This window comes from Molossus molossus, unplaced genomic scaffold (assembly GCF_014108415.1).
Source record: "Molossus molossus isolate mMolMol1 unplaced genomic scaffold, mMolMol1.p scaffold_m16_p_18, whole genome shotgun sequence".
In the NCBI taxonomy this organism is placed as follows: Eukaryota; Metazoa; Chordata; class Mammalia; order Chiroptera; family Molossidae; genus Molossus; species Molossus molossus.
Genome location: NW_023425353.1, coordinates 64,723,407 through 64,746,407, shown reverse-complemented (window position 1 = coordinate 64,746,407; position 23,001 = coordinate 64,723,407). Strand labels below are relative to the sequence as shown.

Genomic DNA, 23,001 nt, shown 5'->3' with positions numbered 1-23,001 from the left:
GGCTCAGCTTCAGACCTAACGACTGAGCGCACGCACGTGGTGGGGGTGGGGGAGGACACAGAGCATTGTGGGTGCATAGTTCCGCTCGAGAGCGTCGTGGGCTTAAGGGTCACGGGACTAGACTACAGTTCCCGGGGTGCCCTGCGCCCAACCTGCCAGCGGTGATTTGCGCGCGCAGCCCCTTGGGAATAGTAGTTTAGGTGGCGGGGCTGTGGGTCTGAACCGAATGGCCTGGAACTCGCCTTCCCGGCAACCTGTCTAGCAGGGCGGGGCGCTTCGGCCAGTCGGGCAGGGCGGGGCGCCTAGTGAAGATGGTGGCACGCGCGGCGTGTGGCTCCCGTCGTCTGCCCAAGTCTCAGCTCAGCGCTCCGGCCGGCGTCTCGCTGGTCTGGAGCCCCAGTCCGCCGGGCCCCTGACCCCGCGCCCCTCGCGCCCGACTCCCGGTATGCCCCGCGCCCGAAAGGGCAGCGCGCCCCGCAAGGGCGGCCAGCGCCGCAGAGGCGGTAAGTGTGGGCACGGGGCAGCTGATGAACGGCGAGCGGGGGACCCTCCGTGGTTCCCCGCCCGTGCCCCTGAGGGTCCCGGGCGGGAACTCCTGCCTGGACCAGTTTGGCGCAGCTTCCTGCAACAGCGCCGCCGCCGGCACGTGCCCCGGGAGACAGCGGCCACGTGTGCGCCCGACTGGAGCGCGCCCCTCGTGGGTCTGGAGCCCGAGTTCCTGACCATCAAGTGGTGGCAACTCCCGGGCACGGTTTCACATTGCTCCTTCGCCCTAGTTGCCTGCTGTAACGGCCAAACCCGCAGGACAGTAGGAAGTTCGCCCCCTTCCCAAACTCTGATGCTTTCTTGGACTGGACAAGGAAGTTGGTGGGAGGCCTGGGTGAGAACTGAGGGAGGGGGCGATAGGAAGGTTATAGGATTTCAGCCTTGGTGGACTTGGCCCTAGACGATGGGAGCCCTTGGTGGGTAGGAGCCCTAGAACCTGAGGCAGCAGCGAGAGGCTTATCGGCGTCGACCAGGAGAGTGTCTTGGTGTAGTAAACACACATGTTTACTTCGCAGGGATGGGGTGCCTGCCAGGCACAGCAGAGATCAGGCCACCTCCCTAAATAGGGATGGGGTAGGGGGGTACATCCAGAAGGACTGATTATGGGGGGGAAAGTTCACCGACGTGGTAGGCCCAGACTTAGGAACCAAGGGAGCCTCAAGGTTGGGCCTTCGGGCTGAGTCTTGAGAAGATGAAGAGAAGAGAACCATGGGGAGGGAACGAGTTGTGCAAAGGCCTAGTATCTGGAGGGACCATGGCACAGTGGAGCAAATGAAGGCAGGCTGGGCTGCTTTGGCTGGTGGGGAAGTGAAAGATGAGCAGAGGCCTGCGTGGTTGTTGGCCTTTATTGGCAGGTACATGGAGTATGTAGTTCCTGAGAAGTAGGACCAGCCTGGTGGTGACTGGAACCCATTTAGGGCTCAGATGTGGCCACTGCCCTGGCCAAAGCCGAACCTACACACAGGAATGTTCACTTCTGCTGAGCCTGACATTCGCCCGTGTTCACGTATTTTCAAGGGCTCATACAGTCATGGGCCACTCCACTTTCTGCACTTCCCAGGGACAGGAGGAACCTCTTGTTCATCCACTCAGGGCTGAAGGCCTGGGATGGACCAAGGGAAGCTCAGAAGACAGTATGTTTGAAGCCTGGGGCATCTACCCACATCCACTAGGAACTGGGCCTCTATCCCCGGGTCCAATGGGTGACCTGGTGAGCATGTTAGTCCACAGAAGAGCCATAACTAGTCACTTATTTAGTCATTGTCTTCACTTACTCTACCCAAAAAAGGTGCTTTTGCATCTCAGTTTTGCAGAGAAACAGGCTTTGAAAGCTAGGCACCTGTCCTGGTTACACCCCTGTTAAGATGTGCAGCTGGGATTTGAATTCTGGGGGTCTGTCTGAATCTATAATCTTAAGTCCCTGATTCTTGCTTTGGCCATTTGGGGGCATGATGTGGGCCAGTGGCCGAGCTCCCCCAGGATCTGCCTAGGTATGCTTCTACTTCAGACTGGGCCCCAGCCCCTTCTGCCTTACCAGGCTTTCGGTCTCCGTAAAGCTCTGACCTCAGGGAGGCTCTGTTCACTGAGCCTGCCAGGTTTTCCTAGGCTGGGCCTGGTGCCAGACGTTCTGACAAGTAGACCTTGTTCCCTTTCTCCTGCTTCTTGGCTCAGTGTTCTTTGCATTGGCCCTTGTGCCGCCCACCTGAGCCTTGGTTTTCTTATCTCTGAGAGGGGCAGCGTTCTGTCTTGTGGGGTCGTGAGGCTGGGTGAGGTACCCCCAGCTGTCTAAATGGAGGCAGGCCAAGTGCCCCGTTCCACCCTTCCCAGGTGCTCGGAGCAGTGCCCAAGCTGACTCAGGTTCCAGTGAGGATGAGGCAGCCAGTGAGGCCCGCAGCACCACCAGTGATTGCCCCAGCCTTCTTAGCACCGCGGCAGAGGACAGCCTTGGTGAGAGCGCATGGGGTTTTGGCAGGGGCTCTGGGGGCTCCGAGGGCCAGGGTAAGAAGCAGGGCTGACCAGATGGCCTTGCAGGGGGGGATGCTGTGGACGAGCAGGGCCAGCAGGAGGACCTTGAGGAGAAGCTGAAGGAGTATGTGGACTGCCTTACAGATAAGAGGTACCCCTGGCTGACAGCCAACCCACCCGTGTCCCTGCTCAGCCCATGATAGATGTGACCCAGGTCAGGCCGGCCCACAAGACACCCCTTCTTCATCCCCCAGTGCTAAGACCCGGCAAGGTGCTCTTGAGAACTTGCGTCTGGCCCTGGCGTCCCGCCTACTCCCTGACTTCTTGCTGGAACGTAGCCTTACACTGGCCGATGCCTTGGAAAAGTGCCTCAAGAAAGGTTGGATATGGGGTGTGTGGGGGACCTGAAACGGCCAGGTGCTGACCTTGTGCAGTGGCTGACTGGAAAGCATCCCTGCAGGAAGGGGCGAGGAACAGGCCCTGGCTGCCGCCGTGCTAGGCCTGCTCTGCGTGCAGCTGGGTCCTGGACCCAAGAGTGAGGAGCTGTTCCATGGCCTGCAGCCCCTCCTGGTCTCCGTGCTTAGCGATGGCACAGCCAGCCCTTCTGCCCGGCTCCATGTGAGTGTTCCATGCTCTGTGACACCCTTCCCTGCCACAGTCCCAAAGCAGAGAGGTCGTTCCACCTGCCTCTGGGCTCCCCTACTCTGAGGGTGAGCCCCCATGGTTGGGAACCAAGGCTCACTCTCTGACCATGGCCTGGCTTTGTTCTCCCCTCAACAGTGCGCTTCTGCTCTGGGCTTGGGCTGCTACGTGGCTGCCGCTGACGTCCAGGTAAGTGGCCTTTGGGCACAGGTAGTAGAGCATTTAGACCCTAGCTCTGCACCTGAGCCACTCCCCTGCTCCCCTGTCCCTAGGACCTGGTCTCTTGCCTCACCTGCTTGGAAGGTGTTTTTAGCCGATCCTGTGGTGCGGGTGGATCCCCAGCCCCTGCCAGCCTGCATGGCCTGTTCTGTGCTACCCTGCAAGCCTGGGCATTGCTACTCACCATCTGCCCTAGCACCCACCTCAGCCACATCCTTGACAGGTAGAGGCGTCTGCCCACTGGGGATGGGAGGGGAAAGGTGACGCGGCCCCCAGCCCACACATGTAGGTCAGCTTGCCCCCTCCCCAGGCAGCTGCCACGGCTACTCCAGCTCTTGTCCAGTGAAACTGTGAACCTGAGAATTGCTGCCGGCGAGACCATCGCGCTGCTTTTTGAGCTCGCCCGGGACCTTGAGGTGTGAGTGGGGGGGTGCTGCTGATAGCACAGGCCCATCCCAGGCTGGATGCAGGGGAGGCCACAGAAAACAGGCAGCCTTAAGGCATTGTGGAGTGGAAGTAGCCCCAACACAGTCTTAGGTACCAGGAGCTATTTGGGGGCCCTGAGCAGGGTTGTCTGGACAAGGCAGGGGCCAAGAAGGGCTTCAAGGGCAGAGAAGAAAATGACATCCTTGGTGAAAGACAGGGTTTGGGCACCCCCATGTTGAGAGCCAGCAGAGCTCAGGCGCCTCACATGCCCTCCATCACTCACGCTGCAGGAGGACTTGATTTACGAGGACATGGATGCCCTCTTCAGTGCCCTGCGTACTCTGGCCACTGACAGCAACAAGCACCGTGCCAAAGCTGACCGCCGGCGCCAGCGCTCTACGTTCCGTGCGGTGCTGCACTTTGTCGAGGTGCGTGTGAGCATGCGACCTAGCAAGAGTGCGTCCAGGCCCAGCCGCCAAGCCCAGTCTTATGGGCCCCTCTACCCTGCAGGGTGGCGAGTGTGAGGAAGAGACTGTGCGCTTCGGCCTCGAGGTGCTCTACGTGGACAGCTGGGCTCGGCGCCGAATCTACGCTGCGTTCAAGGCTGTGCTGGGTTCGGGCATGCACCACCACCTCCAGGTGGAGCGGCCAGCAGGGAGGGCGCCCCCAGCTTGTCTGCTGCAGACTGGCCTGAGCTCACTGTCCTCTCTGCCCCCAGAACAACGAGCTGCTCCGTGATATCTTCGGCTTGGGCCCTGTGCTGGTGCTGGATGCCACAGCCCTGAAGGCCTGCAAGATCTCACGATTTGAGAAGGTTTGCATCCTCGGGCACTTTTACTTTCTCTCTATTCCCTCTGCCTGGAGCTGTGCAGGGGCTGAAGGAGAAGCCCTGGGCCCCCCTCCCCAGCTGACCAGATCACCTCTCTCTGCCCCCCGCAGCACCTGTGCAATGCCGCTGCCTTCAAAGCGCGGACCAAGGCGCGCAGCCGCGTGCGGGATAAGCGGGCAGACATCCTGTGAGGCAGGACCAGCAGAGAGGAGCTTGTCCACACCCTTGCCCGTATTTTTAACAGAAGACAGTGCACCAACTGGTCTCTGCCAGAAATTGTCGCTTTATTTTTTTAATGACTAAACCAAAAACAGACATGGGGGTGGGTGGCTGGAGGCCAGGTCTCTTGGGATCCTGGTTCTGTGCCCCTGCTCTCAGCCTTGTGGCCTCTTTCTGCCCTGTCCCAGGTCAGGCCAGATGTGTCCCTGTCCCAGAGCTGTGAGGCAGGCAGGAGGAGGGCGTGCTCTCCTGGGATGAACCACTTTCTTAAGGGTGGGGATGGCATCTGGACTAATGTCACCACAACAGGTGGGGAGGTGAGGCTACATGGAATGGATTTATGTGCTGATTTTTAAAGATTATTAGATATAATTAAACTGAATGCTCAGCCTCTGTGGCCTGGCTCCTGGGTATTTCTGCCTGCCCTTCCTCCGCATTCACCACCCCAAGCTTGGGCCCAGCTGGTTCTTCCCAACTCCAGTTCACCTCTGCCCTCACGGTCTTTCCCCAGATGGCCCTCCTACTCAGAGCCTGGCCTGTCTTGGGAGCTGAGGCTGGACACCCCCCCCCCCCCAACACACACAGGGAACTTGGCAGTTCGGGTGACTGGGGGTGGGGGTTGACTATTTCTAGACTTCTGAATCTGCTGTCTGGGGGAGGCCAGAGTGCTGCTAGGCCACAGGAAGAGCCAGGAGGTATAGCTTCCTCTGACCTTGGGCCACCCAAAGCAGGGCCTTGGACCAGGGCTTGGCTAGGCCTATTCAGAAGCAGCCAGGAGCAGCAGGCAGCTGTGGGGCCAGATCAAGTCCTTATACAAGAACCTCAGCAAGGAAGTAGTGTGAAGCAGCAGTGGGAGAGGAGAAACCTGCCAAGGGCCACTCTAATTCCCCCAACACACGCACGCACCCCTAGACTCCAGGTCCAAGCAGCACCTCAGCTGGGTGCTCGGGCCTCGCTGGAGTTGAGCCTCCGCAGCTGGCTGAGGCTGGCCAGCCGGAGTTTGAGTAGCGTCTCCTCCTGCGTGTGCAGTGTGTGTGCCAGCATGCGTAGAGACTCACTCTGCAGCACTGTGGACAGGCAGGTGGGAAGGGGGGGTTATCAGACCATGTGCCACCCCACGACTCCCCGCCCATCCACCTCAGCGCCACAGGCTGCTGTGACACCATCCACCCTTCACTGCCTCGGCCCCTGCAGTTGCTTCCTCCAATCCCACTTTCTTGCCCTTGGTTCCCACTGGCTTTGCGCCTCCATACCGCTCAGGTAGACAGCCAGGGTGGCAAGTGCCAGGCAGGTGAACACCAGCAGCGCGAGCAACAGCAGGAAGCCACCACGGCTGTGCAGAGGGCTGCAGCCAGGCTGGGCACACAGCGATGGCGGCAAGATGTCCAGCAGCTCATCCCATGGCTGTGCCTCCTCAGCCAGGTAGGGGCACAGCAAACCTGAGGGGCAAATGGGTGGGGCATGAGGAAGGTAGTGGGTGCACTGGCTTTCCTCTCCCCTCCCCTCCCCTGCCCCCTTTACCTCCACTGTGTAGGTCACTGATGGACTCCACTTGGTGCAGGCGCACCTCCTGCACGCGGTTGGGGGCCAGTGATGCCCTGTTCCTCGGGCTCAGCGTCGGTGCCACGGTGTCTGCTGGGCAGCATAGGGTTGATTCAGCCAGTGGGTCACCCCCTTCCTTCTAGGTGGCTTTCAGAGGCAGCATGGGCTCAGCGAAGATGGGGACAGGACAAAGGGACATGGGACTCTCAATCCCCTAAATCCAACTCAGGAATGATCCTTGATTTTGGAGCCAGGATGGCGCCGGAACCCCATAGGCCTGATTTACCTACAGTAACAGGAGGTGCACTGGACTTGCTCATGTTTGTTTCCTTCCAAGCACTTCAGGGACTTCCAGGTATTCATTCCTCTGCTTGCTCATTTCTAGAGAAGAGTTTATCAGCCTTGGAGGAATGAACCCACAGTGCACGAAGTTCATTCCTGCCTCCTGCTATCCGTTTTCTTGCAGACCCTGGGAGTTAGCATCAGGCGAGAGCCTGGTGATCTGGTCCCCAGCAGAAGCAGCACCATGCTAGCCAGCGGTGCCTCTCCCTCCTGGCCTTGGCTGTGTTCTTCAACATACTCAGTGTGATTTTGCTGCACTGCTGTGAACCCTGCTGTTCTCACTCAAAGTCACAACAGGAGACCTGCCTTTGTTATCAGACTGTTTCTCAGCCTTCTGAAGTCTTCTTTCAGGTGTCCCTTTGAGGCTGCCTGGGCATTTAGGTTGTTTCCAGTCCCCTTTGGAAATGAACAACCCCTGGTGAAGGACATGCACCATTGAGTATGGAGGTTTCTCTGAATTTCCCAATAGTTAATAAGGACAGCCTCCAAGAAGCAGAATTAATGGATCGAAAAGCAGGGGCCTTTTAAAAAAAACGTCTTTTTAAATAGTCTAGAATGGCTGCCCACAGCCCCCAAAAGGGTACACTGTTGCCACTATTAGGCATCTACACTGAAAAAAATTATATATGTATCTGTGTACACGTTTGCTAAGTTGGGAGATGAAAAAAAGCATTTTTTTGACCCATTTGATTGAGTCCCTCTCTAGGGGGCCTAATATGTGTGTGGCTTCCTAATTATCCATTCACAGCCCCTGCCCAGTTAGTTGCTGAGACCTGTGTACTTTTCCTGGATTTTAATTACTTATTTCTAAGATTTATATTTTCTTTTGGGTGTTCTTTGTCTTGATTTTCTTTTTTTTTTTAATCTTAGCCCCTTAAGACCCCCAGATACCCAGCTGGAAGCTAGATTACAAATTGATGGGCATTGCCTGGCCGGTGTGGCTCAGTGGTTGAGCGTCGACCCTGCACCAAGAGGTCGCCAGTTCAATTCCTAGTCAGGGCACATGCCAGGTTGTGGGCCAGATCCCCAGTGGGGGGCGTGCAGGAGGCGGCCAATCGATGCTCTGTCTCATTGGTGTTTCCATCTCTCCCTCTCCCTCTAAAATCAATAAAGAAAAAAAATTTTTTTTAAATACAAATTGGCAGGCATTGAAGGGTCATCTCTGGATGGGGGCAAGGGTAAGTGGGCTCTGGGTCTATCACTTTCTGAACAATAACTCAACCTTCATGATTTTCCTAAAACTGACCCTTGATGTGCTCAACAGTAAAACAAAAATTGATGCTGTGCTAGTGTTATGTCTGGGTGGTGTGTTGGAGTCATACAAAATTCCTTCTTTGCACTTGGCTGCTTTCCCCACACTTTCTAAATTGAACTCGGATTCTGTTTGCTACCAGGAGAAACACACAGTAAATAGTATTAAGACCCCCAAAGGAGGCAACCTTTTCCCCCCACCGCAACAACAGGGGCTGGGCCACTCCCATCCAGTGTAAAATCTATTTTTTAATTAAATCTATTGGGTGACATTGGTGAATAAGATTATATACATTTCAGGTGTACACATGATACATGATCTGCATATTGCACTGGGTGCCCACCACCCGAAGTCAAATCATCTTCCGTCACCATATATTTGACACACACACACACACCCGCAAAATATTGAAAATGTGATGGGGGGCCCTGGCCAATGTAGTTCAGTGTTTAGAGTGTCGGCCTGTGCACAGAAGGGTCACAGGTTTGATTTCCTGTCAAGGGCACCTACCTGGGTTGCAGGTTCAATCCCTAGTCCCAGGCAGGGTATGTGCATGAGGCAACCAATTGAGGTATCTCTCACATCAATGTTTTTTTTTCCTCTTTCTCCCTTCCACTCTAAAAAATTCAGTGGGAAAAATATCCTCGGGTGAGCATTAAACAAAAAAAAAGTGATGGGGGGATTCGACTAGCTGAGCCAAGCTGGAGCTGAGGAGGTGCTGGGCCTGCATCCTGGCCAGCAATTGGACCTGAAGCTTCCTAGGTCCCTGCTCTGGCCCCTCTGAGCCTCCATACTTCTTGCATGTGGCGGGGCAGTTAGACATGTGGCCATCAAAGTTTTAACTAGCAGTCAGCTTGACTAGCCAAGGGGCTCCAACCTTTAGTCATTTGGGGCCACTTAGGCCCAAGCTGGAGGAAGACAGAAGCCTATGTACCCCCAGTCCCTGGGCCATGTGCCCAAATGCTTCCTGCAGCCGCGGCACACCCCCAGTGCCAGCTTTTCCCTGAAGGAAGAGCTGAACTAGCCAGGCAGCTGCCCCACCCACACCCACTTGGCCACAGCCTATAGTTAACCCTCCCCCAACTGGGTAGCTCCCCCAATCCTTCCTTGTTGTCCTTAGCAGGGGAAACAGGCAGGGCCTGAGGTGAGAGGTTCCAGGCACGGTAGGCCTTCCTCCATATACAGGGTGCAGGTTCCATTACTTGAACTGGGACATGGTGACTGATGAGTAACTAGTAAAGGAGGTGAGGTCAGTGGGACGGCAGGTTTCTCCCTGGTCCACAAGGTCATAATTCTGGGGTCTTACCCTCCCTCAGTCATCTCCTACCTTCTTGGGTCTCCTCAGGCATGATGGGGGTGGGCAGTCAGGGGGCCTGATGTCAGCACCCAGTAACGGGACAGGATGGAGGCAGCGGTGGCTCCTCTGAGAACCTGGGGAAGGCCTGGCTGCCTCCCAGCCAGGACCTAAAATAGGCCTGAGCTCAGCCCACTGGGCTATATTTAGAGGGGACAGGTCTCAGCCATGAGAAGGGGCAAAGTGACCCACATGGGCCAGTGTGGACTATTGACCTGGTGATGGAGGCCAGGCAAGGGCACACCTCCCACTAGCGCATGGGCCCGGGGGCTTTCCTGGGGAACCCTGCCACTCCCATATAAACACGAGCGGAGCCTCGGTGTCTTCGGTGTCTTCAGACAAGCCTCGGGCGCACTTCCAGCAATACCTCACGGGGCAGCCGAGACACGCAAGAGGGCCCTGAACATCTCCACTTCTCCACCCCCAACACCCCCACCCACAGCTGGGTGGTCTCTCCAAGCAAATGCGGGGTAAACACCTACCACTAACCTGCTGAAACCAGGGATTGAGGGTGATGGACAACCCCGGAGCCCAGTGCCATGAGGACCCAGAACCCTAAAAGGGGGTAGATATCCCCGTACATGTGGGCACTCATGCTGGTCAGTGGGAGGACCTAGCCTGAAGGCTGGTACTTCTGGTACTAAGCCTACAACCTTGTGTAAAGGATTGCCCCGTCTGACCTCAGTTTTCTCATCTGTAAATAGGAATAACAATGGTTCCTCCCTGCCATACTATACAAGACTGGAAATATAACCACGTGTCTGAAGCACTGAGCACAAAGCAGTTTTGATTCTCCTTTTCACAAGGGCACACAGGTCACACGAGGTGTGTAAAGATGCAGGGCACCACTTACCCTTCAGTGGAGAAAGTGGTCCGGCTTAGGGCCCACCTTCCGCTGTTAGATCCCTGTGTCACTCCCCAAATGGGGCAAAGCAGGACAGTGGGGCTCTGTCTCCTAAAACATCCCAAACCCATTACTCCACTGTATTACACTGGCCTCCTCGACGTTTCTCAAGCACAGCAAACTTGTGCCCACTTCAGGGCCTTTGTACCGTAATGTTCTGCCCCCAGATATTCCCATGATTGGTTCCTTGTCATTGAGCTCAAATACCCCCTTAGTGAGGCCCTCTACTCACATTCTTTTCCCCATCACCCAATTTTATTTTCTCCATAGCACTTAGCCCAGAAATTATATTATTTAGAATACACTGTGCATGTCAGTATCTCCACAGGCCGTGTAAGGTCCACTCAGTCACATGGTAGCCACCTTTAATCCTCACCACAGCATCCTTAGAAGAAAACGGTCCTGAGACTGCTAGGAAGGTGCCCAAGGCCACACAGTGAGACCTAGGACCAGCGGTTGTCTGCTGGGGCCACTCCAGCTTCAGCTAATAATGTGTTTATTGCATTAGTACAGTGGGCCTGCCCTGCCCCACCCCACCCCCACCAGCTCATGCTGTTCACAGCTTTCTGCTCCTTGCCCAACGAGGAGGCCCTTCTCCCAGGGTGGGCACTGCAGGCACCTCCCTGGCCCAGGTCGTTGTTCTGGAGCCCTGCTTCTCTGTCTCCTCCTGACCGGCCGGACCCCGTGCCCGCCTGGGCTGCTTCTCCCCGGGCTACATTCAAGGGTTATCCTGTTAATAAATAAGCCGGCGCGGCTGCCCCTTGGCCAGAGCCTGTCGGTCGATGTCCTGGTTGGCCGGGGACCGCAGCGAGCCTGCCCTCTAGCTGTCTGTCTCCCAGGGTCTGTCTGTCCTCCCCCTCTCCAGCTCGTCGTCTCGTCTCCTCCCCAGTCCCCGGCGTGGAGTCGGCTGAGTCACCAGTGCGCTGCGCTGCGCGGCCCCCGCTCAGCGCGCGGCTCCGGGGCGTGCGTCCTCCGGTTGCGGCCCTTCCTCCGGGACTCGAAAGGCGGTGGGCGCGGCGCGGGCTGCGGTCGGCACATGCGCATGGAGCTCACGCCGCCGCCACCCGGCTCCACCAGCTGCAGGAAGTCCCGGTACCAGAGCTTGGGGCTCAGCGGCGCGGCGGGCGCAGCCTCCTCGCTTCGGGCCAGCCTTTCGGCCTGAGCAGCACTCAGCACGTGCAGCACCAGGCGCCGCAGCGGCTGCGAAAAGCCCTGCTCCACCGCCGCGCACAGGTACGCGCCCGAGTCCCCGCGCCGCAGCCCGCGCAGCAGCAGCCCCCGCGGGGTGCGCTCGGCGCGTTCCTCCGCCGGCACCTGCGGGCGGGCCAGCGTGAAGCGGGGCGCGTGGGGAGCCCGGCCCCGGCCCCAGCGTGGGACAGGAGAAGCAAGGGTCACCGGTGGCCGAGTGGGAGCGGTAAAGGGGCGCGCGCAGGTACATATTTGAACGCTGGGTGCAGAGGGCGGTGGTCTTCAAGCCGGGAAATCAAACCCGGCGGGGCTTTATCTGAACGCGGGGGGCGGGTCAGGGCTCTAAATAGGCGGGGCGAGGGCGGGGTTTTTCTCGTGTGTGTGTGTGTGTGTGTGTGTGTGTGTGTGTGAGAGAGAGAGAGAGAGAGAGAGAGAGAGAGAGGGAAAGAGAGGAAGGGAGGGAGAGGGAGATGCAGGAGAGACAGCGGTCAGGAGCCCAGTTAGCAGGAATGGGGCCTCGTGAGGATGAGGGACCAAACTGGACGTAAGGGAGTCCGGGTGGGCGGGACCTCAGTGGGCGGGGCGGGACCTCATCTAGATGTGGGGAACAGGCCAGGGCCTCATTAGTCAGGGCTGAAGAGGGCGGGACAAGGGCCTGGAGGGGGGATCCTCCCACACCAACTCTCACTCCTCCCCAGGCTCACCGGGGTGCTGGCCCCCTCCCCTGCGCGCTGAAAAGTCCACTCCACGTGCGCCTGCAGTGAGCGGGGCTCACACTCCAGGAAGGTGCTGCCTCCCTCCACACCAAACACCTTCCGCTCCAGCAGCGCGGGGTGGGACGAATCTGGGGGTGGGGGCATGGGGAATGTCTGATTCAGGCCAGGCAGGGCGGGGTGGGGCATCTTCAAGGGGTGAGAGGTGGGGGCAGTTGCGCACTCACCCCCAGAGCACAGCATACTGGGATCGCCGTTCTTTATGTCTTGTCGCCGGAACCGCCTGGGGTAGGGGGTAAATATTGGAGCTTCCTGAGCCCTTCTTTCCACCAGGGACTCCCGCCCAATGGCCCGCCCAGCCCGAACCCTGCCCACCTCTTGGCACTGGGCTGAAAGCGTGTGCACGCGGCCCCATCCCAGGCGCAGTAGGGGTCACGCGCCAGGCAGCACTCAGCACAGGCGCGGCCGTGGACAGCACAGCGGTACAACGGGATCTGGGCCACTGCACTCCGCGAGGCTACGTACAGCTGGTGCTAGGGGGCACGAGGGGCTCCGCGCTGACCGAAGGGCCCTGTGCCCGCCTCCCCTCGGTCAGGGATCCCTTCCCCACTTGACAGATGAGAACACTGAGGTCTCAGGTCACACAGTCTAACAAAGGCAGAACCTACACTCAAACCCGGGGCTTAAAACTACCAGGGGAGGGGTGGGGGTGCCCCGGCACCCATTTGGTCCATTCCACTCCTGAGACTTCTGGTCACTTACCCTCTTGGAGGAGATTTGCATGCTGGTGACAGCAGCAGAGTCCTGAGAGAGAGAAGGGGTGTTGGGGATTAGGGCTGAGTGGAGTGGGGGTGCCTCAGATGATGGGTGCTAGGCCTTACCTCAAACACATGCAGCTCCTCCAGGAGCAGCCCCTCGTCATTAGGCCGGCTGCCCTTGGGGACTGAGATGACCTTCAGCACGGTGCCAGCGTCTGCGGGGTTGAGAAAGAGGAGGCGTGAGTGACTGTGTGTCCTTGAGAGCTAGGGGCCAGGGATCTCTTCCCCGTGGAGGCCCCCACCCTCAGCATAGCTGGGTTGGTGGAAAATGTGGTTGGAATAATCAAAGCAGCATCCAGGAGATGGGGGCACAGCCCAAGTAAAGGCGTGGAGAGGGGACTGAACAAGGGGATCTCCTACTAACAGGCCACAGAGCCTGGACTGGGTCTGGTGGACGGTCATGGCAGGACCCTGACCTGTGCCAATGAAGAGGACGTCGTAGTGTCCGTCAGCAGCTGCTACTCGGTCTGCAACAATCTGGGTGAAGGTATACCCAGCACCCACTTGTAGGAAGAGAGGGCGCCCCCCCAAGGGCAGGATGGAATTGTACATGAGAGGGTGGTTCCGGGCAAACTGGATGACATCATCAGGAAAGTCCTTGGTGGAACTGAAGGTGCCAAAAGTCTTGCTGGGGCACTGGGGGTGGGGAGGAGGCACGAAAAGGATATGGTTTGAGGGCTTGGTGGGCAGCCCTCCACAAGAGACCTCTGGGAACCTGGAGTGGGGGGAAGCGGGTATTGGACAGAGCCCTGTCTTGGGAATCAGAGGAGACCGAGCCCTGCCTTTGGGAGTCTGAGGAGATGTGGCCTGACCCTGAGGAGCCCTGCCTGATGAAGGTGACTTTTCTTTCCACCCATAACAAAAAGTAGAAACCATATTTAACCAAGAAGAACCCAGGCCAAGTTCTCCACCCATGAGGCATTTAGTGGATTCTGGGGGGGGTCCCTGGGCTACGTACCATGCCAGGCCGGGGGTAGGGGACACGGCCCTGGTAGGACACCCACTGGTGCGTGGGCCCCTCCTTGTGTGCAAAGGGTCCCAGGAAGGCCCGGCGCACGTCACTCATGCTGTACACACACACTGCGGAGCCCTGGAAGATGCCACTGCGGGCGAGAACATGAGTGATGGGCCCCGTGGAGCCCAGGCTGTCCCACACGGCTGCCTCCCACCCCTCACCTGGAAGTGGAGAAGACGGCATAGAGCAGTGGGGTCCAGCGGTCCCTGGAGGACAGCAGGAACACATCCTCTGTGGGGAAGGGGCCTAGTTGGAGGAGGGCACACAGCCCAGCAGGCCAGCCAGGCTCCAGAGTGTGTGCCCCTGCGCTCCCTTCCCCCTCACTCCATCCTCCACGCCTGGCACTCACGGAGCTTGTCAAAGTGTGTGTCACCCTCGATGCCAGGCACTGAGCACACCAGTCGTGCCTTCAGGAACGTGGTCCACTTGTTGACCAGGCTGCGCTGGCCGCCCACATCATTCTGCAGGGTCAGTCGCAGGGGATGAGGGCGAGGCCCCAAAGGCAAAGGGGTGGAGTGGGGTCACTGGATGTGGCTCAGGGACTCCTTACCCGACAGATCTGGCCAATGCGGGACACAGACAGGCGTCCCAGTGCCTGCGAAGCCTCCACTGCTGACTCACGGAAAAAGAAGTAGATCTTGTCATCGTCTGGGTTCTCACTTTCCGGAATCCAGAAGACCTTGATGAACTGGGGCTCTGGCCACAGGAAGAGGCGTGGGGTCAGCGAAGTCCTGGTCCCCACAGCCCCGCTGTCTGCTGGGAGACCCACATGCTGCCTCCCTTTCCTCTCACAACAGCCCCGTGTGACAGCATCTGACTACCCAGCTTCTAGAACCAAGTTCAGATGGTGCTCCTCACAGACTCCAAAAGATCAGGGCCTGCGAGTCAAGAAGCAGCCACAAGGGGGTGGGGGAGGGAAGAGATAAACCAAAGAACTTATATGCACATATGCACAACCAATGGACATAGGCAACAATGCTGTGTGTGTGGCGGGGGGTGTGTGTGTGTGTGTGTGTGGGAAGGAGGGTGTCTGGGGGGAAGAAACATCTGCAACAAAAATAAATTAATAAAAGCAGCCACAAGAGGGCAGCAGAGACCGTGGCTACTTGGGCACGCAGGACGGGGTATCCTAGCCAGGGGCAGCCCTCTCACCTTACCCTGACAGTTCCCCAGGCCAGTGGTTTAAGAAAGGAGGGAGATGGGGTCTCCGGTATTACCTTCATTCATGAATCTTAATCTCTAGCAGAGAGCAGATGGCTTGCTCCTGTTTTGAACACTGCTGGGTCTAATCACTCAGAATAAACTACCCTGGCCCATGACAGTTCTGGCCCCTTATTGTTGCTCCCTTCATAAATCTGTTCCTTGGCTTGTTCCTGCCCCAGGGCCTTTGCACTAGTTGTTCCCTCTGCTTAGAATGCTCTTCCCTCAATCCTTCTGTGCTTTGGGAATTAACTCGCACCTATCCTCAAGGAGAGTGGCTTCCTTTATTCAACCCTCCCATCACCACCACCTAGTCTCTTTCCCTTCCTCCTTATTCTCTCATTGGTCTCAGGACCATTGGAATTGCATGGGCCATACCTGAATAGCCTCCCTCACAAGGCCTGCTACATGGTAGTACTTGGTGCGATCTGACTGCTCCCATTGCTCACTTATTTTATGGGCCTTACTCAGCACCTGCCCTGTTGGGGGTGAGGATCCCCTCCCGCCACCCCCACCAGTCTTTCACCATTGAGCCAACGGGAGTCGTGCGGCTCTGTTCGGAGACTCGGACGCTGGCCCAGGCTGCGGAAGATGGTGAAGTCCCGGCCCATGAGATCTGTAGCCACCCCGGAATACAGCTCTTCCCCTGCGGGGCAAGGGCTGTTCAGCCAAGCGGAAGGCTCTCAGGGTTGGGGGCCTGTGGAGCTCTGGGGGCTCTTGGGGAGCCATTGAGGCTATGGGGATCCCTGGGAGGGTCTTGGGACCTTGTGAGGTTCTAGAGTCTCTGAGGGGGTCTAAGAGTTCTTGTTGGGATCCCAGCCTTTGGACTCACCCACCAGCACGGAGGCAGCTCGGTGCCTGGGGTCATAAGGACTCCTGCCCTTGCCATCCTCTAGCCTTCGAAGGTCCAGCCGGAGCACGGGTTCCTGGAGGTGGGGAGACTGTTCCTGCCAGGCCCTCCTTACTCTCCCACCCACCCTCCGCCTGGATCTGGCCGTACCTCCAGCCGGTGGCCCACCTCCACAAACGCACAGGTTGGGTGGAAGGCCCCTGTGCCACAGGCCAGCAGGTGGGTGTGGTTGTAGGCATGCAGCAGCTTCACGAAGTTCATGCATTCGGTCTAGGGGCAGGCAGAGGCAGGGACAGTGAGGCCTCCCCCAGGGACATGACTTTAAAGGGCCCCATCTCACCAATGTCCCCTCCACCCCTTCCTTTCTTCTGCATCAGAATGGGCACACAGGGAAGCCAAGGCCTGCCTTGCCCCTGTTACTCAAGGCCCCCAGAAGAATCACGAGTCCCCACCCTGACTCACTACCTCCAGACTTCAGCCACCTCAACCCCCACCCCCATCCCTACCAGAACAGACAGGCCTCTGTCTTAGCACTGCCCTGTCTGTAGACCGAGGGGCTGACCCCTGCGCCCCCACCCAGGCAGCAGACACTCACACCAATGTCCTTCCCCGCCCAGTTGCACTCCTCTCGCCATTCCACGGGGGCCGGCCAGGCCAGCTACGGGTTGGGGAGAGGGAACACGGGTCAGGACCTTCGAATGCTCTGTGCTAGGTGTCTTCTCAGGGACCCATCCCCCTGGTCCCTCCGGGCAGTCTGGAGGGGTCCTGGGGCTTTTCCCTGGGCAGTGCCGAGGCTGGGAGTCCCTGGCACCTTTTTGGCCCGCTTGCTGATGTTGTCCAGGCTGAGGGAGGCCACGTGGTTCTCAGCACCCACAAACAGGCGTCCACGCTCCTCATCCACCAGCAAAGCTTCATAGCAGCAGGTCCTCGCCAGCCTGAAGGTCCGGAGACCGTGCTGGGCCTGGAGCTCTGTAGAGTGGGGGCAACACTGAGAATGTGCTACTGGAAGCTTCCCCCAGGCCCTGCCTGTGACCCCGCCCGCACACGTGTGACTTCACACATACGTGCGCTTGCACTCATGAAGGCCCACCCAGGTGTGAAGCCTGGGGGCAGGCAGTGCAGCCACCCCCCCAGGGGAAGGCAGGTTGAGCTCCTTGGGCGTGCTCAGACAGCAGTCTCTCCAGGAGACCCGGGTTCTCGGGGAGCCCAGGCATGTAGGGAAAGCCAGAACCCCAACCCCCAAATCAAGCCGAGGGTTCTTTGCCATCGTGCCACGAGCTCAGTAAAATGCCACTGCCTAGCAACGACTGTGTGGGGTGTGGAAGGGGGCTCTAATGGCCCCCACACCTCAACTTCCCTGGGAGTAGGGGATGATACAGAGGCAGGATCTGTTGCCATGGGAACAGAAGGGGTCTTCCTGGGAAAGCAGAGAGGAATCTAGGCAGAGAGGTTGAGGACAGAGGCCAGGACAGGGTTAACTGGAGATGGCCTGAGTGCTCCCAATCCAACCACGGCAGGTGGTCAGGTGGTACCTACTGGTCCGGTGGTACAACAGCAGGCACAGTGCCCCCTACCCACACTGGGCCCCTTTCCTGCCCATTCCTGCCCACCCCGAGCAGGGCCTTCCTGCTTGCCAGGTGCACCTACCTTGGAAGGAGAACCGAAGGCGTGGAGAGCCAGGGGAGGCACCCCCCAGCACTGCTGTCCAGAGCAGGACCAGGCCTGGGATCATGGCGGTGGCCTCAGTCCGCCCCATCCTGGCTCAGGGCGCTCAGGGTTCAGCAGGCTTCAGCAGGCGTGTGTGGAGGAGCCTTGAGCCGCCCTGGACTCTGCCCTGGGATCTGGAAGAGAAGCAGTTGCAGCGAGGGCGAGGGCGAGGGAGGGCAGCTGGGGGGAGTCCCAGGGGATCAGATTACAGCCCCTAGGGGAAGGAGGCTGGGGGGGGTCGCATTCCGCTTCCGAGTGGAGTCATCCCCTCCCTCAGAGGGTGCTCTGCCTGGCCACAATCACAGACACACCCACGCTGGGCACACCCTTGGGGTCACCCTCACAGTGGCAGGCACCCGCCCCACCACGTCACCCTCCCCAGTAACCCGCCCTCCCATATACACACTCACAGACATTAATTCACACTCTGTGCCTACTTCATGCCAGCCTGGGACTTGGGCTAGGGACATTGGGGGACACAGACAAGGTCCCCTTGCAGGAGTGGGCAGAGTGCCAACAGGACTGAGACCGGGGCATTTTTGGAGGGTGCCAAGTGCAGTGAGTGGAACAAGGCAGTCATGGGAGTGAGCAGCAGGAGGGGCAGACGGGCACCTTTGGGGCAGGAGCCAGGGGTGTGGGGGCCGGTGAGTGTGAATGATTCTGAGGGCCCCTCTGCATCTCTGCATTGCACATGTGTGTAGTGTGTATGCACACGCGTCTGTGAGGCTATGTGCCATGTGTGTAGATGTGTGGCGTGTATGTGTGCACACATAGCATTGCATGCATGTTTATGTAGTAGATGTCTATGTGTCACAAGTGTGTGCATGTGTGAATGTGTGTGCATATGCAAGTGTATGTGTGTCTATCTGGACATGCAGGTGAGCAAAAACAACCACAGGACCAATCACTGCCTTCAAGGTGGAGACACTCCTGGGACCCATTTCTCAGAGGGAAAAGTGCTGCCCCGGAGCCCCAGCACCGGAGCCCCAGGGGCTGGGCAGAAGCCTGGGTTGACCAGAGGCTGCTGGGATGGAACAGCCCAGCTCAAGCTGGCCGCTCTCTCCCCAGCCCAGAGGATGGACTGGGATGGTCACACAGAAATTCTGTGAGCTCAGACTTCTGACCCAAGAGGAATCAAGTGGGGAGAGCCAAGGGCCTGAGGCAGCCTCTCCCTGCAGCTAAGGGAGCGCCCCTCCCCCTCCCATCCTCAGCCCCCGGGTTTCCCCGTCTTCAAGCCCCGTCACTTCTCTGAGCCTAGCCCTTCCCTGGACCCCTCAGATGGGGCCAGGCTCTGGCTGAAATGCCCACCATCCTTCCCAAAGGGCGCAGGTGCCAGGCACCAGAGCCCTGGTGTGGGGCAAGGTGCTGGGCTGGGATGGGGAGAGGTGCGCAGCTGCGGAGGCACGTCCCAGACCACTCCCCCCTCGTCCAGCTCCTCAGTGCCCGACCTCCCAGGGCCCCTTCCTCCCCGTTCCCTCTGCTGACACTTGCCGCTGCCTCTTCTGGGCTGGGGGGTCTGCGATGCCACACAGCGCCCAGCTGCGTTACCAGTTACCAAAGGCCTCACGGACTCCAGCAGCAGTGCCCCCACCTCAGCCCTTCTCACCCTGGAGAAGGGGAGAAGCCTAGGGGCTGAAGGGCACCGTCTAACGGCCCCTTTAAGGAGCAGCCCCCGCCCCCACCAAGCCAGCCACCGCCCCACACACGCCGTCAAGTTTACGGGGCGGGCAGATCGGGTGACTGGGCAGGCAGCCTGGTCGGCTAGAGATGGTGGCGGGGCCAAAGTGGAGTGGGCACAAGGGAGGGGGGGTAGGGATGACCCCTCCCCTGTTGGGCCTCATGGCAATAGGGCGCCCCAAGCAGCGGTCCGAAAGTGGGGCTGCCAGTCAAGGCAAAGGAGGAAGAAGCGATAAAGACCTCACAGCCCAAGGTGGCTCTGCACAACAGGCAGAGGGCACAGCTGGTAGAGGCACCCCGGGGGACTCAGGTCCTTCCACAGCTGGGGCATTGGTGGGGGGGGGGGATGAGGGACCCAGCTGCCACCTCAAGTCCCAGGACAGCTGGGATGGAAGGGTTGGAGGTCAGGGGAGGGGTTCTCAACTGGAGGTCTGATGGGTCCTCAGGGCCCAGTCCCAGTCCTTCCTCACCACTTGGGCCACTTGGGCCACTACCTCTGCCACCTGGCTGGAGGGGGCAGTCAGGGCAGTCAGCAGGTCTTCCTCTGCACTGCAGGGGGTGGGCCCATCCAGAAACCACCCGTCCCGCATCCCTGCTGGAGGTGAGGGCATTCTATACCCGCTGCGTGACTGGTCTTCCTTCTAGGTTGAGAGTGGGAGGAACTGTCCCACCAAACGCAGAACAAAGTACCCGAGGGGGCTTTTGTCACAGACGGGACGGGGCCCCTACAACTCAGTGCCTCAGCTGGGAAGGGTCTGGGCGCTGGCTAGAAGCTGGGCCCGGTTTACACACCCTGTCTGTACGGCCAGGGGCACTTTTTCGGAGGGGCTGAATGTTGACAGTGGCTGAGTGGGGACTGCAGGTCCACCTGGGTGAACATGCCAGGGCAGGAGGGGCTTCCACCCCTCAACTCCCCCAAAAGGCATTCTCCTGCAGTGGCCTCAAGGCTGGTTGGCAGCTCCTCAGGGGTCAGCGAGAGGCTGTGTCCGCTTCGAGTGCACACGGTTCTGCTGCCCATCTCCTGCCCAGTCCCCTGGAGCAGAAGTGTTTGTGTCCAGCCAGGGTGGGGTCATGCCTCTTTCCTGAGCCTCAGGGCCTGGTGTGCCTGGCTGGCTGGCTGGCAGGGAAGGGTAGAGGTCAGCGGGAGAACGGGGCCTTCCAGAAGGGCTGGGGAGGGACACACCCCTGCAGTAACTCTGGGCTTCAGGGATGCACCTCTCCCTTCTCCCAGGCTCTCTGCCTTGGACCTGGGTAGCCTCCTCCCGTCCCATGCAAGCAAACAAAATTCTTTGGCTGTTTACAATTTTCCACCCAAGCAGCCAAGATCAGCAAGTGCCTTTGAGATCCCCACCCACACCAGCTGTGCCCCCTACCTGCCCCCACTGCTTTTAGTTCTTCAGGCCTAGGGTCCCAGCCTGTTTCATTTGCCCCCAGCCCTGTGACCATGTTGAGAAATGGAACCAGGACCACCACCCCCAACTCCCATCTTTCCAACACCCTGGGACTCAACCCCCAGCCAAAGGGAGTGGGCTGTCCCTAGGCCACCCCAGACTTTGTCCTCCTTCCTCCAGATGTGCTATCTCCCTGGGCAGGAAGGGAGATTCCGAGAGTGGGAGCTCAAGTTGTCCCTGTCCCCACAAGGTGTCCTTTCTGCTCCTTAGGCCCAGGTGTATCCAGGCCCTCGGTAGGAGCCCCATGGAGACAGCACTAGGAGCAGGGTCATTGGCTGTGGTCACAGTGGGCGCTGGAAGTCCCTAAGGATTCTGGAATCAGACAGCCTGGGCCTGGGTCATGACAGAATGGGACAAACCACAGGAGGCAGCTGAGGTCCCTACTCCTGCCTGCACCCTTGCTCTAGGGCCCTCCCAGGCTCCTTGGCCTCCACTCTGCCAGGGCATCCATGGGCGAGGGCCTGGCTGGGTCCTTGCCCGGTGCTGCCTGTCAGTGGCATAGGCTGCTAGGGTGTCCGTTTTTCCTCTCTGGATGTAAGCGGATTGCTGTGCGTCTCAGCACCTGCCTCCCACCCTTCATCACCAGCTAGCCTGTGCCTGCACCCTGCCTGGACCTGGGTGATGTGGCTGGGGCAGGACAGCGTCTGAGGAAGGCTGCAGACAACCCTCCCGGTGTCCAGCTTGGACTGGGCTGCCTTGGCGCCCCACTCACACCTGCTTTCGCCATCAGGGCTGGCGGCTCCAGCTGTCCTGGCCTGGTCACGTGGGTGCTAGGATGTGCTTCCTGGGGACTCAGGCAAGGGGGTCCTGGTGAGAACCTAATGAGGCCCAAGTTTCCTGTCACTGCCCCCCACCCCAGGGAAGGCTCTGTCCAGGCACTCCCCCACCCGCCCCCAGCTGGGTCTCCACGTTCCCAGGGGACCCCTGGCCCACCTTTTTGGAAAGATCAGCTCCTCCCTTCCTTGCCTGTTCCCCTTTCCTTCTGAGGGCCATGTCAGAGCTGAGGTGGAGGGGCTGAGGGAGGGGCCACCAGCAACCCTGGGCCTCTGCCTGTGGCCCTGCCCCCACCCGCTCCGCCCCTACCCTCCGCCTCCTGCACATTCCTCCCTGGCTGAGGTCAGCCCCTCTGGGATGGGGCAGCCCCCCCTCAAGCCACATCACAGCTCTTCACTCACTCCTGTTTTCCTCATTGCCCGGCGAGGGGGTTGGGGGTGGGGCCTCCCTCTCCCCTCCTTCTCCATCGCCTGGGAGGGGGAAGGGCCATGCCAGGAACGCCGCAGAAGTGGACTCGGGGGTTGCCCCATACTCATTAACATACATTAACACAGCACTGCACTCCCAGGAGTGCTGCTGGGGGGCTCCAGATGCTCTGGTGGGTTGAGGGGTAGGGGTCAACCCCTAGTAGCCCAGGGAGGGTCGGGGCTCAAACCTGACACCTCCGATCCCCAGCTGTGAGTCCCTGGGGGAAACGGGAACCTCTCAGATTGCTCCCCTCACTAGTCCTGCGGTAGTAAATGGGAGGCTGGGCAGGTCTGGCACAGTGAGGGGTGCAGAGGTGTACAGGTGGCACTTTCGTTGCCACCGCAGCACTGGGCAGCCTGCAGCATCCAGGCCTGGGAGCCTCGGGGGAGACCACTCCCCTAGCTCCTCAGCCCTTCACAGGCTTGGCTCCTTTCTGGTCCTTTCTTCCCTGGCCACCCCTCTCCCCTAGACCTCGCCACGCCACAGCCCCCCAGCACGGTGATTTCCCTGACGCTCCCCCTGAACCTCCTTCACCCCCTCAGCCCCTAGGGACTCCAGTCTTCCTACTCCATAAGTCTGCAACAACCCCAGCCCAAGCCCACACCCCTCCTCTGGAGAGCCCCCCCCCCACTCAGGGAGGCCTTTCAGTCTCACTGAGGACAGGACAAGGCCCCACCTTCTCCCTTCAGCCTGAAGCCTGACCCCTTCACCCTGTCCCCAGGCTGTGTCCCTGGGGTCTTTCTGTCATTCCTCCTCCCAAGGTCTCCCCTCTGCAGGCCCTCCCAGCCCCTGACTCAGAGAGTCTGTGAAGCTTGCATAGCCTGGCATTCACACATCCCCTGCCGCCTGCCATGCTCCAGCCCCTCACTGCCAGGAGACAGCAGCTCTTTCTTGGCCAGG

The 23,001-nt window shown here is 59.3% G+C and overlaps 3 protein-coding genes across 4 annotated transcripts; 1 reads left to right on the top strand and 2 right to left on the bottom strand.

The window, feature by feature from the left end:
• The first annotated feature begins 302 nt into the window (after window positions 1-302).
• IFRD2 (interferon related developmental regulator 2) lies at window positions 303-5,239 on the top strand. The gene is made up of 12 exons (XM_036266335.1): window positions 303-503; window positions 2,374-2,493; window positions 2,578-2,662; window positions 2,766-2,890; window positions 2,972-3,129; window positions 3,292-3,342; window positions 3,426-3,595; window positions 3,683-3,788; window positions 4,089-4,226; window positions 4,309-4,437; window positions 4,517-4,612; window positions 4,738-5,239. Exons 1-12 carry the CDS (start codon window positions 446-448, stop codon window positions 4,816-4,818), a joined length of 1,317 nt encoding a protein of 438 aa, XP_036122228.1. The 5' UTR covers window positions 303-445; the 3' UTR covers window positions 4,819-5,239.
• Window positions 5,240-5,779: 540 nt separating this feature from the next.
• Window positions 5,780-9,391, bottom strand: LSMEM2 (leucine rich single-pass membrane protein 2). The gene is made up of 4 exons (XM_036266336.1): window positions 9,310-9,391; window positions 6,368-6,481; window positions 6,100-6,285; window positions 5,780-5,913 (listed from the first exon to the last, which is right to left on the bottom strand). The coding sequence occupies exons 1-4, from the start codon at window positions 9,329-9,331 to the stop codon at window positions 5,780-5,782; spliced, it is 456 nt and encodes a 151-aa protein (XP_036122229.1). The 5' UTR covers window positions 9,332-9,391.
• Window positions 9,392-10,791: 1,400 nt separating this feature from the next.
• Window positions 10,792-21,853, bottom strand: SEMA3B (semaphorin 3B). 2 transcript variants are annotated; one of them, XM_036266704.1, is made up of 18 exons: window positions 21,793-21,853; window positions 17,672-17,865; window positions 16,836-16,993; window positions 16,620-16,682; window positions 16,175-16,294; window positions 16,007-16,100; window positions 15,701-15,820; window positions 14,525-14,670; window positions 14,324-14,435; window positions 14,136-14,205; window positions 13,918-14,062; window positions 13,376-13,595; window positions 13,023-13,114; window positions 12,904-12,945; window positions 12,517-12,674; window positions 12,369-12,424; window positions 12,133-12,272; window positions 10,792-11,554 (listed from the first exon to the last, which is right to left on the bottom strand). In XM_036266704.1, exons 2-18 carry the CDS (start codon window positions 17,778-17,780, stop codon window positions 11,153-11,155), a joined length of 2,247 nt encoding a protein of 748 aa, XP_036122597.1. In that variant the 5' UTR covers window positions 17,781-17,865; window positions 21,793-21,853; the 3' UTR covers window positions 10,792-11,152. The 2 variants fall into 2 exon arrangements, with proteins under 2 accessions (XP_036122597.1, XP_036122598.1); XM_036266705.1 differs by lacking the exon at window positions 21,793-21,853 and adding an exon at window positions 21,574-21,614.
• Between the last annotated feature and the right edge of the window lie 1,148 nt (window positions 21,854-23,001).